The sequence below is a fragment of the Stylophora pistillata genome, chromosome 2 (genome assembly GCF_964205215.1).
Source record: "Stylophora pistillata chromosome 2, jaStyPist1.2, whole genome shotgun sequence".
Lineage (NCBI taxonomy): Eukaryota > Metazoa > Cnidaria > Anthozoa > Scleractinia > Pocilloporidae > Stylophora > Stylophora pistillata.
The window spans coordinates 47593671-47610648 of record NC_142520.1 but is presented as its reverse complement, the minus strand read 5'-3'; the positions used below and the strand labels follow the sequence as shown (position 1 = coordinate 47610648).

The 16978-nt window shown below is 41.2% G+C and overlaps 1 protein-coding gene across 1 annotated transcript; it reads right to left on the bottom strand.

Moving 5' to 3' along the window:
* Positions 1-25: 25 nt before the first annotated feature.
* On the bottom strand, positions 26-4479 carry LOC148739956 (uncharacterized). The gene is made up of 5 exons (XM_088749617.1): positions 4324-4479; positions 3573-4275; positions 2486-3304; positions 500-2335; positions 26-354 (listed from the first exon to the last, which is right to left on the bottom strand). Exons 1-5 carry the CDS (start codon positions 4477-4479, stop codon positions 26-28), a joined length of 3843 nt encoding a protein of 1280 aa, XP_088605743.1.
* Between the last annotated feature and the right edge of the window lie 12499 nt (positions 4480-16978).

The following is a 16978-nucleotide window of genomic DNA, read 5'->3' as shown; positions in this document are numbered from 1 at the left end:
CCCCGACAAAGGAAGGGCCACTGGTTCAGCGATTTTTGTTGATAAGCTCTTCAGCGGAAAGTCCTCTAGATGGATCGTCAGCAGGGTTAGAACCTGTACCAACATAGTACCACTGGTCTGGTCGCGAGCTTTCATAGATTGTTGTAATTCTGTGCGCAACGAACGTCTGGAACCTCCTTTCCTTGTTCACGATATAGCTCAACACATATGTGCTGTCGGTCCAAAAGAACCTTTCATCCACTGCAACATCCAGCTCGTGCCCCATCATCCCGTTCAATCTAGTGGCAACTAAAGCGGCTGACAGCTCCAGGCGAGGATTAGTAACTGACTTCTGAGGCCTTTGTCGTGACTTCCCTATCAAAAAGGCAAAATGGACATTTTTAGTTTCATTTACGACTCGAAGGTACGAAACAGCACCATATCCTTCACTTGATGCATCTGAGAAATTGTGAATTTGGCTGGACGCTATGCGGGCCAAAGTTCTTGGGTTTTAAACAACGTTCAATGGCGAACTGTTCAAGTTCAGGAAGTTCCCTCAACCAGTCTTGCCAACGCACTAAATCTTCATGTGGAATTCTGTCATCCCAGTCTAATCCTTTGCGGCACAGATCACGCAGAATTGGTTTCGCAGGCAGAATCAACGGGGCAATGAATCCCAGAGTGTCATAAATTGAGCTTATGACAGAGAGAATACCCCTCCTCGTTGGCGGTCGGTCCTTCACAACAATCTTGAAACGGAATGTATCTGACTGGACATTCCACTGAATGCCGAGGGTACGCTCTACAGGCAAGTTCTCGAGATCGAGCTTTTTGACGGATCCGGCTCTCTCAGACATGGGGACTGACTTAATGACATGGTATGCATTTGAAATCAATTTTGTTAAACGAAACCCTCCTCTAGCCAGCAACTGACGTAGTTGATTGACCAATCGACTTGCTTGTTGGTTATCTTCCAGAGACTTCAAGCAATCGTCAACATAGAAATTTCTTTTTACTGTTTGAATGGTGTCTTTGTCAAAATGTTCTGCATTGTCATCGGCTGTTTTCTGCAGTGCGTAATTGGCACAACTAGGGGACGAGACACCTCCGAAAAGGTGAACTAGCATTTGAAATTCTTCTGGTTCTTTATCCGTGTCACCATCCGGCCACCACAGGAAGCGGAGATACCTGCTATCCTCGGTTGGTACTTGCACTTGATAAAACATCTCCTCGATGTCAGCCATAATGGCTATGGGCTGTTCTCTAAATCTTGTCAGAACTCCAGTGAGTGAGTTAGTTAAATCGGGTCCTTGCAATATTTGTTGATTAAGCGAGACATTCTGGAACTTTGCCGCACAGTCGAAGACCACCCTGACCTTGTCGGGTTTTTGCAGATGAGTGACAGGATGATGAGGTAAGTACCATGCGGGCGAACCATGACGCTGATCTTCAGGAACCTTTCGAGCATGACCTTTGTTAAACAAGTCATCCATAGATACAGAATACTTCCGGTGTAGTTCCGGATCCTGCACCAGTCTCTTCTTCAGCAACCCAAGGCGACGTTCAGCGACTAACTTGTTGTTAGGTAGATGAGGAGGGAAGACCTTCCAAGGAAGTGCAATTTCATAATGACCATCGCGAAACTCGGCAGATTCTTCCATCATGGTAAGGGCTCTCTTATCATCTTGCGACAATCCTTTCTCAATGCTGAACTGCGAATCGTTAAATTCCATTTCACAGAAACGCGCGAACTGCTGGTCCAAGAGAACATGAGACTGAATACGGTTTGTTGTAAGGCTTGACTTACTCGGCCTACCAAGTGGGCCATTGATGGTCCATCCTAGCAGTGTTCGCACAGCATATGGGCCACCATCTTCACTTCTCTGCACCTCTTGAGGCTCAAGAGCTTTGGGCACATCGCTGCCTATGAGCAATCCGACGTCGGCATCAATACGAGGTAAGTCGATATCTTTCAGGTCTAACCACCTTTCCACATCACTTTGAGCTGCAATGTCATCAAGTGTGACTGGAAGCTTAACTCGCGAGAAAAGATCAGACAGTTCAACAACATTACGTCCCTGCAGATCAGAAACTTCCAAATTGACCACCAGACTCTCATTCTTAACATTATCACTATCCATGGTAGTTAAAGACAATGTCGCCTCTCTACCTGTTGTGCCCAGACGTTCTATCAACTTGTTAGTGCAAAACGTAGTATTCGATCCTGGATCCAGAAACGCGTAGGTTTGAACCATCTTCTCCTTTCCCTTAGCTCTGACATTAACTGGAACTATGGCAAGTCCTGTAGCTGACGCTCCGGCCCCAGTGGCACTACACGTTCCTTCGCACGCAATCACTTCGGTGAAACAGCTTCGAGCTCGATCATTTTGCTTCTCATTATCTGCGTTACTCGACTGAGTCTCAGATGTTTATGCAGGTTCTGTTTTGGCTGGCTTGTCATTCTTCGGGTTTAAGAATGTAGAATATTTTCAATGACCTATCTTACATCCGACTATCTGGCAGTAGCTCTGCTTGGGGCAAGACATTGCCATATGTCCTGCCACGAGACAATTATCGCACAGTCCTCCACTACGCACAAAAGTAATTCGCTCGTGGACTGTCTTTCCTCTGAAGAGCTGGCAGCGTGACAGCCAATGACTCTCTTTACACAGTGGGCACTTAATATTCGACTTCTTCGGCACATTTTCGGTGTCGTCCTTAGGAGGGTCAGTGGGGCTTTCTGGGGTAGTTCCATGTGTCGTGAAAGCAGAACCTTTGTGCTCCTTTGATGGTGTTCTGTTTCTTCTTTTGGAACCAGCGCTTGCAGCAGTGTTCCTGTCTTCATTTGAATAGACGTTCCCGAACACTGGGTGATTGGCGATTCTAGCCTTTGCTTGGACAAATTCTGCAATATCTCCACTAGTAACTTCCCTTTTCAAATCCGCTGTGATGTGGTCAGCCTTTTCACGCCATCTCTGTCTTAGCCCAAATGGCAGCCTTCCAATGATCTTTTGGAGAGTGTCACGGTTTTCGATTTTGCTCAAGTATCCAATTTCTTGGAGCGAGTTCTTACAACTTGTAAGTAGAACAGAGTACCTTTGCAAAGCAGGACCATCTTCTGCCTTAATCTGAGGATATTTTGTTACTTGATCAATGAGAGCTACTGTGTAGCTTTCACCATATCTATCCTTGAGAAGTGCTCTAGCAGTCTTGTAGCCCTCTGCGGGATCCATTGACAAACAGCTTTGCATTAACTCCTTCACTTCCCCTGACGTATAGTGGCCGAGATAGTACAAACGAGAGCTCGGGCTGCTTGTCTTTGACTCTATCAAATTCGCAAAGGCTCGTACAAAGTCCGAGTACTTAACAGGATTGCCTGAAAATACCTAGATCTCTGGCTGTGGCAACGACATCGCTAATGTTGGAAGCTGCTGCTGTTTCAGTAATTCTTGAAGCTGTTGATTTTGTTGTTGTTGCAGCTTCTGAACCTCAGTTGTGTGACTGACATTCTTGTGACTAAGATCTAGATGTTGTTCCAATGATTTGCTTTCAGTACTTTCACCACTACTTGTAGAGGGGGGAGTGTGTGTAACCTTTCCATTCACAGGCATCTGGGTTTAAAGGACTGCAATCCTTCTCTGTCTGATCAATCGCAACTTCCACAGTTTCTTTATCTTTATCTTGATATGGGGTGGAAGTCGAAAATTGAGTTATTGGGGTCAGTGTAAGATTTTCTTGACATTCAGGGACAGTCATAGTGTTGCCCTCCTTAGTTTCATGTGAAGTCGGTGACTGACCTGATGGTTTTGGTGGACTTTGCACTTTGCAATGATTGTACACCAATTCTTCTGCCTCGGCCTTTGCTAGCTCGCTTTCCAGCTCGAAATTCTCTTTCTTCTGCTTCGACAACAGCTCTTGTAAATGAATATCCTGCCGTGTCCTCAATGCGGATGCTTCTACTGACAAGGCAGCTTTCTTAGCAGAGGCTCTCAGCCTTGCACTTGAGGCGGTGCTTGACCATGAGATACTGGAGCTTGCGTTAGATTTGGACTTACGCCTTCTAGAACTCACAGCAGACTTTGAATTGACAGAGCCAATATTACTGATAGAATCTTCGGGATGAAGACTAATGGCAAGATCTAACTCTTCTTGGAGCTTAAACTCAGCTGATTGTAACCACGCATCAAATGACTGAAACACGGTGGTTCCCACACGCTTCACTGATTTAAAATACTCGATTGAGTCTCGAATGGCACTTCCATCAATCAACTCAGCGTGATACTTATCATGTGCTTCCTAAATATTTCTCATAGCTAACTCAAACTCAAGAAACTTCGCTCTAACCTGATCAACATTGTCAGAGTTCTCCATAAGCTGGATTAATTCGCGCTGTCTTCTGGTGACGACCGCCTTTGAACCAGACCGGCTACGCTTTAAGCGAAGAATTCTTTCATGAGCGGTGCCGTCGACGGTTTTCTTTCTCAACCCACGTGAGTCCATGCTAATCCACAACCGATCCACAAGCGAAAAAACAAATTATTGATGGCACAAGATCAATCAAAGAACGGATAATTCCATTGCACAATTGACGAAATCCAAGACGATAAGCAGCGAATCCAATGTAAATCTTCAAAAGCAAATGTAGACTTGAATACTCGAATAAGGTTTTAATTACGAAGATCTGGCTTGACTCTACAAAAAAGGAAACAAACGTACACAAAACGAAGCGAAACGAAAATACTACAGTGAGAACATACTCACAAGATTTGTGGACTCGAAGGAAACGTAAAGAAAACATTCATGAGAAAAAATAAACAAACATTTAGGACCGAACTTTGACTTCTGGAGGTCGAGCACATGGTCCATACCATAATATCAACAGTACATGACGTAGATTACCAGTCCCGCGCGGACTGAACACGGGAAACGTTTTGTATTCTACACCTACACGACGTGTTTAGTTCAGTTGGCAAAAAACGCAGTCAATCGCGAGAGAGCAGAGGAACTCAAAGACACGACAGCCAAGATTAGGGCGAGAGTACCTCAAAATATCACGCAACTGCGCATAATGCTGCTTTCGACATGTACTCACAGTGCCCAGGTTATCAACTAGGACTTAACAGTTTGCATGAAACATGGGAAAACATTTTATACACTGACTGTGAAGTTTCGCAAATGGTTCATCGGAATATACAACTTGAAGATTAGATCCCTACTGAGTACTGATTGAGTCGCTCTCTTTTCTTGGAGGACCTTCAAATTGACCGCTGATGGGCTTAAAAAAGTACCCGGATGTGTAGCAGCATTCTGTACGTTACGAAAACTCGACCTGAGGGCTAAAAAAGGGTCATTAGTGTGAGTGACAGCACCTCGTCTTTTATGTAGTGAAGACTGATTTTTTCGACAGATCAGAGGCAATGTGCCAGCTTTTGAAGAAGGTGGCTATCCTGTTTCTGTTATTCAAGCGGGCCATTACTGCGGCCAAGTTATTGATCGACAGTCAGCATTTCAAAGGTCACATAAGAAGAATTCCTACCACATTCCATTCACTCTCACACTTCACTCCCACAACTACGCAGTTAAATCATTGTTTTTTTGAATTACTTCAAAACGATCCAGAGAATGGTACTATCTTTTCGCAACCTCCACTTTTTATATTTAAAAGCGACAAAAACACAGGCAGCTTCCTGGTCAGAAGTTCACTTTAAACTAATGACCAACCCAGAACTTTGAAATGCGTACGATGCAATACTTGTCCTTTCATTCACAACGCTCAGAAAATGTCGAGACCCAAACGATCCATTAAGATTACTGATCAGTTCACGTATACCTCCGCCAATGTCATGTGTTACATAACTTGCACTTATTGCAAAAAGATATACATTGCCGAAACAGGTACATTAAAAACTGACCGATTCCGAGGACAGCTTTGCGACGTAGACAGGAATAACAACGACGCGTGAAAACCAGTCGCTGGATACTTTAATCTGTGACCTTTCTTTACATTCAGGAAGTTTGGAAAGCCACAAAACTCTTGAACAAAACTTTATCTTTCAAATCAGCACTCTTAATCCCATAGGTATCAATTAACACTTTTTATTCTTCTAGTTTATTCTTCTTATTCTTTTCACCTTATTCTCACCAATAGCGTAACTCCACTTTCTACCTTTTAACATACCCACAAGGCACCATTCCTCCACTGGATCTGACGAAGGGCTAACGCTCGAAACGTCAGCTTTAAAACTCTTTTAAATGGTGGCCAATTTGCATTATCAACTCAGTTGATTAAGTCAAATTAGCTGTTGTTACCCCCACCGACGCACGACCACAATTTCGTTAGAGACGTACCCTCTTTACTTGCTTTGTATTACTTGTAAGTTGGGAGCCTGCCCTTTGTAAGTAAAGAACGCATCAAATCCATCCCGAGTAGACGAGAATATCAGTAGATCAGAGCAGCGATTTTCTAGTGACTTTAGTATTTTCCATAAGCCCTTCAGTGTAATAGCACTGGAAATTTGCATATTCTGATGCCCTTAGAATATGGTGAATGGGAGTAATGAGGGTATAATGAAACATCCTCTTCGGTGCTTTAAATATAGTAGTCGCGGATTTTGAGCGAACGAATTTTTGTTTTTCTGGTCCTTTGTTCTGAACTCCCGGCAACTTGAACTCCCAATGACTCGACCTTTTTCAATTTCCCTTGAAGATTCGAGATTTATCGGAATTCGAGTGTAATAGGATTTTTAAAAGGCAAGAAAGGATAAAATGCAACCTCATGTACGGAAAGACGAAAGGTAGAGAACATTCTATGCGCACATGAAATAAACAACTATAAGAAATCGCCGCTCTGCGTGATGCATATGTCAGTAAATGATGAACCAAGATTTAATGAAACCATTATTTTCCGAGACTTTCGATAAGCAAAAGAGGAGAAAATGCTTTAGAATAAAATGGAGACACTCGATTTTAAGTCCAGAAATGTTCTTTAAACCATACAGAGCAGTTTCATATCTTCCCAAAGACTATTAACCCTTCAAGTGAGATCCTCTTTAATGCAAAGCTCTCAGTTCGCGATAATGGTACTCATTCTGACTCTCATAGGTTGACTCAAAGACTGGCATGTCGGGTTTCTTTACTTTTTAAACCTGCGACTAATTTCTTTTTTATAAAGAATACATATTTTACGACCTGACATTACTCAGCGAAATAAGTTTAAACATGACGTCATCATTTGTGATTGTGTAAGTGAAGACAATACTACTAACACTTTTATTGTCTTGGTACCTTACCCTTCCCCCTCTCTGCGATCAATGTCGCTTGGCGTAAAATGAGGACTAGTTTGTAATGTCAAGCCCCATGTATTACAACATTGAACAATAGGAGAAGGGGAATAGTCATGTGTAAAGCATATAGCTGTTTTCAGTGCTTTACACATACACACACACACAACAAACGAGTATCATTTCTTAGGTCTTTAAAAAAGAAGACATAAAACACACAAAATTTTTGGGCAAACACAGCTCCTGCACCATGTCGACAGGCACAATCTAATTAACACTGCTTTACATTACTTTTGGTAGGTATTTGGATAATAACCAGTTGAAGAAATTACCACCAGGCATTTTCAGTAACAATACCCAGCTGAGAAGACTGTAAGTTTAGAGTCTGTCTTATTTATGAAAGGAACGCGTCAAGTCCATTGCACTTTTGTAAAAATACCAGTAAATACGAGCAGCTTTGTCTAAGCTCCAAATAAAATCAGCTATGAAGTAGGAACGTTCTGTTTACGTGGTCAGAGAGTTTATTTTTCCCCCTGCAATGTGGTAAGTCACATGCTGCCTGTGGACCTACCGCTTGATCCCTGTCCTCACTTCTGCTAAACCTGAACACTTCATGGCATTCTCATATATATCTATATAAATCATATATCTTTAAGTTTTGGTCGCCATGGATATTACTGATGAAAAACTATTTGTGAAGGAAGTTTGTCAATGAAATTTTAATGGACCACAATTTCCTTTCGTATTTTTTTAACTCTTCTTGTCAAATACTCTACTCCTAGCTCCAGCCTTTTACAAGTTTTCCCATGTTAGAGAGTAATCGATAAGTGAAGCGACATTACACAGCGCCGATCTCTAAACTCCATACAACAAATCGAAACAGGGTCTGGTCAATAAACCGTGGGGCACTCTTTAATTTACCTATTATTGTATCTTTGTGGTATGGTAGAAAAACGTACTTGCTTGCTTGTTAAACTTGCAAAAGAAGGGCATCAAAATGTTATGAAGTGTTTAGTTAGTTCAGTACGATTTAGCCATTCGTCATGTTTAATACGGAGTTGACAAGGCCACTCGAAATCGATGGGAAAACTACGTTCAAAAACAGGCGAACTCAGATTTTATAGGCGTGTAATGATTCTTAAAGGACTGATTACAAAGCCACTGAAAGGAGAAGTAAACATTGTAACTACTGTTCACTTATCGCCGTCAGTTAAGGCTCCTTGCAGCCAGCCTATGGTCATGAGTCTACAGAAGCTATCAACAGTAAAGGAGTGCTGGTTCCCCGACGATGCGGGTGGGGAAGGCTCTATTACAGAAATCAAAAGATAGTGAAGCATGCTGGATACCCTGGGTCTAGAGTTTTACTACTTTCCAAAATACTGCAGGATTACCGAACAGCCACACAAGAAAGAAAGTGTGGAAGAAGTATTTAAGGAAACTAACGTTAACATAAGAAGAGAAGGGCGCGGCGATGAGCTCACGAGAGTGTCTAGATAACTAAGTTGGTGAGAAGGTGTCTGATTGGGGCAGTGAAGCGCTTGAATTCGCAGATTTCCCTCAGGGTCCCGAACACTGCCTCACAGCGAGGATCTACTAGAGCCACTGAATAATACAATATCTCAGGTACTTATTCTGTGATAACTGAACACAGGTATAATCACTTAGATAAGGACATCTTTGAGACTCCAGTCCACCTGGGGGACCTGTGCCATCCAAGCCGGAAAGATGTGATGTGATCAATAAGCCCCCTTATTGATCATATCACATCTTAAACACACCAGCTACGAGATGAGTCTTTAGTTAAGTCGGCACCAAACGCAGTCAATTGCGAAACAGCGGAACAACCAATAGACAGGGCAGAGAGGATAAAGGCGAAGGCACCACTAAAGATCAGGTCACCAAACAGTATGCCATTGTCTCTCGCGACATACACTTACAGTGCCCAGTTTATCATTGAGCGCAACAACAATTTGCATGAAACATTGGAGTAACTTTTCCTTATGCTGACAATGGGATCTCGCGAATAGTTAATCGGATTATTCACCCTATAGATCAACTTCCATATTGTATAGCACCTAAAATTGCTATTTTAAAAAGCAGCTTCAATTACGGTTATAGAAACCGCACAAAACGAACTTTATATAACTTTGTTTATTGAGCCCTCTTCTACAGACTATATCTACCGGCAAATAGCCATTACGACTAGTTTGAGATTAAAACTAAAAAACATACGCTCAGGTAGGCGTATTTTACCCATTTCCATCATTGTTTGGCTCTCTTTAACTTTCTCGGCGGACCTTCAAATTTATCGCCAATGGACTTAAAAAGAGTACCTACATGTGTCGTCGCATTCTACGCGATGGAAACGCTAAACCTGACAGCTGAAAAAGTATCGGTAGTGTGGCTGACTGTACTTCATCCCCGAGAATTGGGCCTGAACCTGAATAAACAGGAATTCCGTGATTTTGACAAACTATCAAAATATGCACTCCACGTGTGTACATGGGGAACTTTTTACGCTAGACTGCGCCATGACTTCTAAACGAGGAGAATTTTTCATACAAAGACATGATGATGCGAGAGACCTGGTAGCTGAATTCTTGAGTGCGGTATACGGTGATGGTGAAGTTGATCCCATCCTTAAAGACATCAGTGAAGCACAGCTGATAAGAGGAGCTGACAAAGCATAAGGCTCCAAGTTGGACCTTCACACACGTGCAACCTGCAAACACCAACGATCGGCATTCTCAGATGTCAGGGTCTGCCACCCAAATGCCGAGTCCCATAAGAATATAGACCCACAGCAGATCTACTGAATGCATGTTAATGAAAAGAAAAGCCAGTACTAAAGAAAAGTTCTTGAAATTTAGCACTAATCATTTGCACCCCTAATATTTACCACACTCGGGCGAATGAGCCTCGCGGAGCTGATAGCTTTAAAAAAGGGAGAGTAATATGCTCTCTTTTGCTCTTTGGAGAACCGCCCTCATCTGCTTAAGGGGTTCAAGAGTAAACCAGGAGAGTCCCCAGCGATGCAAGAAATGCTCAATGTTCACGTCCAGACTACAGAGTTAGCAATTCCATCGTCAAATTTTAGATTTTAAATCCGGATGTATTCTTTTAATTTTCTTAGGACCATTTCATACGACCCCAAAAATGAAAGTTTTGAAGAACGTGTAAGGAACGCGTCAAATTCATCTTGCACTGGTACGAATATCACAGATTAGAGCAAGGATCTGTGGTCTCAGAACAGAAAGAACTATGAAGTAGAAACTTTCAATGCAAATGTAATGGAAGGCAGGGGATAGGTTTCCTTGGGAAGAAGACTGTGTTGTCTACTCATAATGATAATAATAAAGAAAATCAAGCGAATCATAAAAAAGTATTGATCTCCAAACGCAGTGCAATAAATCGGACATGAGTACAGTGCAATACTAATTAATTTATCCATTTTTGAAAATTTGTGGTATAAAAAGTGAAAATACCAGCTCTTAGCACTTATAACCGTCATCTCGCGGGAAAAAAAGAGGTTTAGAGATGATATTGTGATGCAGTAGATTGGTCCTTTTTTTTTTTTACTAAATGTTCCAAGTGAATTGAAGGGACACGAAGTAAACTAAGAAACGATATCCTTTGCTCGAACCCGTCAATAGAGCGGTCTCGCATTCCTCTCCAGAAAAGCTGTAATCCCCTTTTGGCAGAGGTTGTGATCATCACTCTTAAAGAATGGCTGTACTTTTAAATTATGCGATAAGACCCCAACCTATTTCAAACAAGATGATTACTAGTTATGCAACCCTTTTAAGCGCTTATACCGATATGAAATATCCCAGGAGCTGTGAATACTTTTTCAGTATACACAAGTAAATACAATAAGATAATTTTATCAGATTTGAATGCCGTTTGCAATAAGGCAAAATCTTAAAGGGTCAATCGCAAACTTACAGAATACAGACATACTGGAAAAAAAGCTGATGAAAAGTGCAGACCAAGTTTTCCATGACAGGGTAAATATCACTTTCGACAAAATGAGAAGTAAGAAAAATCCCTAGTTTTAATTAATGATCAAAACTGCTGGGATAAACAATGGCCATAACTTTTATTTGCCCAATGTAGTTGTAATCAAGCGACTAAGATTCCTTGAAATATCGATACAAGACACTAGAGGTACTCATACAAGGACTTTGCAATACTATGAACACCCAGCGGCTCTCTACATTCTCTTGTGGACAATTTCCTCACCAAGACAAAATAATATCATATCTTTGCTGTGTCCTGATCCATCCGCCGCGTGAGAGTTCGAAATCGCAGATTACATATCGCTGACTACAATGCATGCAAATTATGCTTCATGAAGCCTGATCAAAAGACTAAAATGCCGGTTCTCTTTTGATCCTCCCTTTTGAACTCTTAAACCAATTATTTTAAACAGAGTATCTTTATATGGTCATGACATAAAATTTAAATTTTATATCGTTACCATACTTGAATGGCAATATAAACTTGAACATAGCGTTTTCATTTGCGCCTGCTCAAGTAAACTCGCTATATCGCTCCCCTCTGTCAGGTGTGATGAATAAATGGCAAAGCGTTTACCATTCTTTATTGGATGTATTATTTTCTAATAATTAACACATATAACAAAACGGCTCTCACTAAAATGGATATTTTGGTACAAATAACAGGGCTGTGATCTATCGGCGTTCGGTCGCCAGCTGAGGCGATAAACATTTGGCTGAAAAAGATTTCTCGATCTCTATATCTTACAATAGATGGTCGATATCAACTTGACGCCACTGTCAAACGCAACAGAACTATGCGGTAGTCCATAATTTTTTTGAGACAGAATTTGGTTTTTAAGCTTAAAGTCGTCTTCAAATACAAGTAAACCGGCATGTACGAGTGGCATTTTCTAATTTAAAACATGATAAATCAGTTAAGATTGTACAGTGATGTTAATTTGTATTCGTTTGCACACAACTATAACACGTAACCTAAACCAAACAGCAAAGGTTCTCTTATGTCGGACTCGTCTGCGCCATGTCAAAAAACCTCGAAAGTACAAGGCAATAAGTACAAGGCAATAATTAAAAAAAACTTTATACTAAACCCATAAGAATACAAAGGAAAGGTAAAAATCAGTAAGGTAAACTAGGTAGAGGAAAATTATGACAAACACGAAATTCACAGCAAGGCCAGTAATTTCAAGATTGTTCCCCTATAGCTCCTTTACGACAAATACTGGCCAACCGCGTTCAGATGAACACCATCAGCCAAATAGGAAGGTTTAGAAGGGCTAGAGAAGGAAGAGTGAGTCCAACAAAAAACTTGAGATGAAGCTAAGACGATGGAGAGATACTGTTTCAGCAGGGAGATGCGCTGAAGGAATCCGTCGTACCCAGCGAAAGAAATTCCACGTGGAATAACGCGACAGACGCCTAGAACGCGAACAGAAAATGCCTCCAAAAGCAAAGAAACGAGCTCCTCAATAGATTTGTCAAATAATTAGTTCCTAACTCCAAAATGATCACGTCAGGTTTGAGATACGGACCACGTGGATATCGTAAGTTCGAAGCTCACGAAGTGTGCGACCGCCACGCCCGTGAAAACAAACCTTAGCGTGTGAGAGATTGAAATTCAGGTCCGTACGAGGATGAAAACGAGATGACAAGTCATCATGCATTCTTCTTACGAAAGAATGACCAAAAATAAAGACACAAAAGAGTCGGAGGTAAGGACTAGGATGGTCACAAGGGATATAAAAAACCAAAAATTAATAGCTTAACTCTTAGAATCGCTAACCTGACGTAACTGGGGACAACAGGACTTATGAGACGTAAAAAATATGTAATCTAAAGGTCCAACGTAGCTGAAACAGTTCGAAAGTTCGAAACACGTGTAGGCTTGAAGAAGGTTAGCGAAGAATAACCACTGTGCAATTTTAAGGGCTCTTTGAGAGCTCTGCTCCAGAAGTATCTTGTTCAGTAAGCCTTATTGTGTCACCATCGCTGTCCTTTTTCGCCGCCATCTTGAAACTCGTCCCCTAAAGTCGCCCCAGCGTGTCTTGCGCCAACTGACTCGACCCATTCTCGTGCTCAACGAAAAAATGGCGAATAGTTAGATGCTAGATGCATAGTTGGATGCTAGATGCTAGGTCACTAAGCCAATAACATGCTGTCAAATGAACTACTTTGAGCCCCAGTCACATGACCATGTCATGTTGTAATGTATTACGTAACCGCTTAAAGAGAAACAGGAAGTACACCAGCCGTGAAAAGCATAAAAACTATATTTGCGAGGAAATATTCCATGTGTATCTACACTTGCATTTTCCCCTATTTGTTCAAATGCATTTTATCAATAATTTACGGGAGTTAAAGTTATTAGAACTCCTCATAGACTTAATCAACGGTGGCCCGTTAAAGTTATCACCAGCCAGTAAATAGGTAAATGTACTATTGCTTTTCGCAAAGATTACGACTTTGATTCTATAAAATTTGTTTAGATTTCCAAAAAAAAAAAGCGATTGAACTTCAAAAGCGATCTAAAAATGATAAAACCACGTCCGCTTGCACTCTCTCGGCACAAAAGAAATGGAGCCATTCTTTTTTTAAAACAAATTCTCCTTGGAAAGACTTTCGCGTCATTCCATATTAGAGCAAGTTAGATACAAAATTAAGAGAGTTTTAGTATTATACATAGATTTCTAAACAAAAATTATAATCTGCACAAAATGTCTCTAGACCCTCGTGTTTAGGCATCTTTTGGAACAGTTATGATGAATTCCTCAGGCATTTGTATGTACAATGCATCTCCGTTGTCTAAATTCTAGGTTCAAATTGTGAATTGGAGCTCCACGTGCACGCTTGATTCAAATTATAGTTTTAACGATGGAAATATTTTATTTGGAAAGTCAGTCGTTGGGCTGTATATCAAAGGATATATAACTTATTTTGAATACCATAATTTAAATGGGTAAGAAAACCATTTATGAAAGCAAGAGGAGTTTGTTGAGAGCATCATTCAGTGTTTTCTGAGCAAAATGAAACACCGAAAATCCCAAGAGTATCAATGGAAATAGCTAATAAAAGGAGTGAAATAGATATCTTTCTCAAAAAATAGAACAACAGAAATATTTGATGAACACTCCATTACTTTTTGCAAGTATTCCTTGCAAAATTTTTAAAACATATTTACAATAATGAACCTGGTAGTAATGTAAGTAATCATGTTTAATGTTAGCATTGTATATAGGATAATAATTATCGGATTTCCGCTGTTACATCATACAGCTATCTATTAAGCATCACCCCAACTCTCTGTTAATTTCCACTGCACCTGAAGAAGGCCGGATTGGCCAGCCGAAATATAGTGTTCTGTCTTAAAATTTACTTATCTACGTTGTATCGGTCTTGCCTCTATATTTATATTTTATATTCGTTATCTTGGGCCGATCAGATCATCGCTGATCCAGCGTACAAGAGTAGGAGTATCGTCCACGGTTGCCTGCTGAACATTTCACACTAATTTATTGTAGCTTGTTGCGTCAAAAGGTTGTCTCAATTTGACTGGTTTTAAGGTTTTAAAAGAGTACAGGGTTGACAAGTGTACCCAGATTTTATATGCGCTTAATAATGCTTAAAAGACCGATTACAAGGCCAGTTAGAACAGAAATAAACATTGTAACTACTCTTAAGTTATCACGGATGACAAAGAAATCCTGTCAGCAGAAGGCAGGAGAATCACAGGCAGATCCGATCGCTATGACTCTATATTCTCTTAGCATCCAGCCTCCGAGGGCATGTCTACAGAAGGCGTCCACAGTGAAGCAGTGCTAGTGCGCAAATAATGTGGGTGGGGCATGCTAAGTCTCATGGGTCCAGATTTTTGGTACCCTCCAAACGACAAGAACTACTGGATTATCGCAAAACCGGACAAGAAAGAAAGTGTGAAAGAAGTGTTTAAGGAAACGAGCATTAAAATAACATTGGAGGGGAAGAAAAATCTTGGCGCGGTAACAGGCTTACGAGAGTATCTAGACAAATTTTTCAGTGATGAAGTGTCTGATTGGGTCAGTGAAGTAGCTCAACTGGCAGAGTTTCTACAAACACAGCTACAGGCACGTTCTGTCGCTTTCACATCGGCAACCTAGTACCTAGGAACACTTCCTGACAGATACGATCTATTAATACCACTGAAAAATGCAATATCTCAGGTACTTATTTCTGTTATAACGGAACAAAGGTGTAATGAGCTAGATAGGGACTTCCTTGGGATCTCAGTCCGCCTGGGAGGCCTGTCCCATGGAAATCCAGGCCAGGAAGGAAGCCGGTGGTGCGCTTCATCAAAGTGACGACGCTCTTCGTTAGGCATGTCACATATCAAGCACACTAGCTACCTAAAAGACGTCTTTAGCTCAGTTGGCAAAAAACGCAGTCAATCGCGAGAGAGCAGAAGAATTCAAAGACATGACAGAGAGGATTAGGGCAAGAGTACCTCAAAAAATCATGCAACCGCGCAGAATGCTGCTTGCCACATGTACTTACAGTGCCCAGTTTATCAACTAGAATTAACAGTTTACATGAAACATAGGAAAAGTTTTTTATACACTGACTGTGAAGTTTCGCAAATGGTTCATCGGACTATACAAATTGAAGATTAGCTTCCCAACTGAGTACTGATTGAGTCGCTCTCTTTTCTCGGAGGACCTTCAAACTGACCGCTGATTGGCTTAAAAAAGTACCCGGATATGTCGCAACATTCTGCACGTTGCGAGTACTCGACCTGAAAGCCGAAAAGGGTCATTAGTGTGGCTGACAGTGCCTCGTAGTTTATGTAGAGACTCTGATTTTTTCGACAGATCGGAGGCAATGTGCCGGTTTTTCGAAAAAGATGGTTATCGTGTTTCTGTTATTCAAGCCGGCCATCACTGCGCCCAACTTATTGATTGACAGTCAGCATTTCTAACGTCACATAAGAAGAATTCACCTACCACATTCCATTCAATCTCACATTTCATCCCCACAACCACGCAGTTGAACAGTTATTCTTTAAATTACTTCAAAAGAATCAAGGGTCTGGCACTATTTTTTTGCAACCTCCACTTATTATATTCAAACGCGACAAAAACATATTGAACTTTTTGGTCAGAAGTTCACTTCAAACTAATGACCAACCCAGAACTTTCAAATATGTACGATGCAATGCTTCGCCTTTCATTCACAATACTGAGAAGATATCGCGACCCAAACGATCTATTAAGACTACTGATCAGTTCACGTGTACCTCCGCTTATGTCATGTGTTAGATAACTTGCACTTATTGCGAAAAGAGATACATTGCCGAAACAGGTACACTACAAAGTGGCCGTTTCCGACGACAGCTTTGCGACGTAGACGGGAATAACATGGACGCGTCAAAACCAGTCGCTAGATACTTTAATCTACCTAATCATTCTTAGCAGCATATTGCAGTCTGCGCCCATTCCTTACACTCAGGAAGTTCGGAAAGCCAAACAACTTTTGAACAAAAGTTTATCTTTCAAATCGGCACTGTTAATGCCATAGGTGTCAATGAACGTTTCTTATTCTACTAGTTTATTTTTCTTTTTCTTTTTACCTCATTCCCACCAATAGCGCAACTCCACTTTCTGCATATTGACACACGAAAACCGCACCATTGCTCCATCCGATCTGAAGAAGGGTTAACGCTCAGAACGT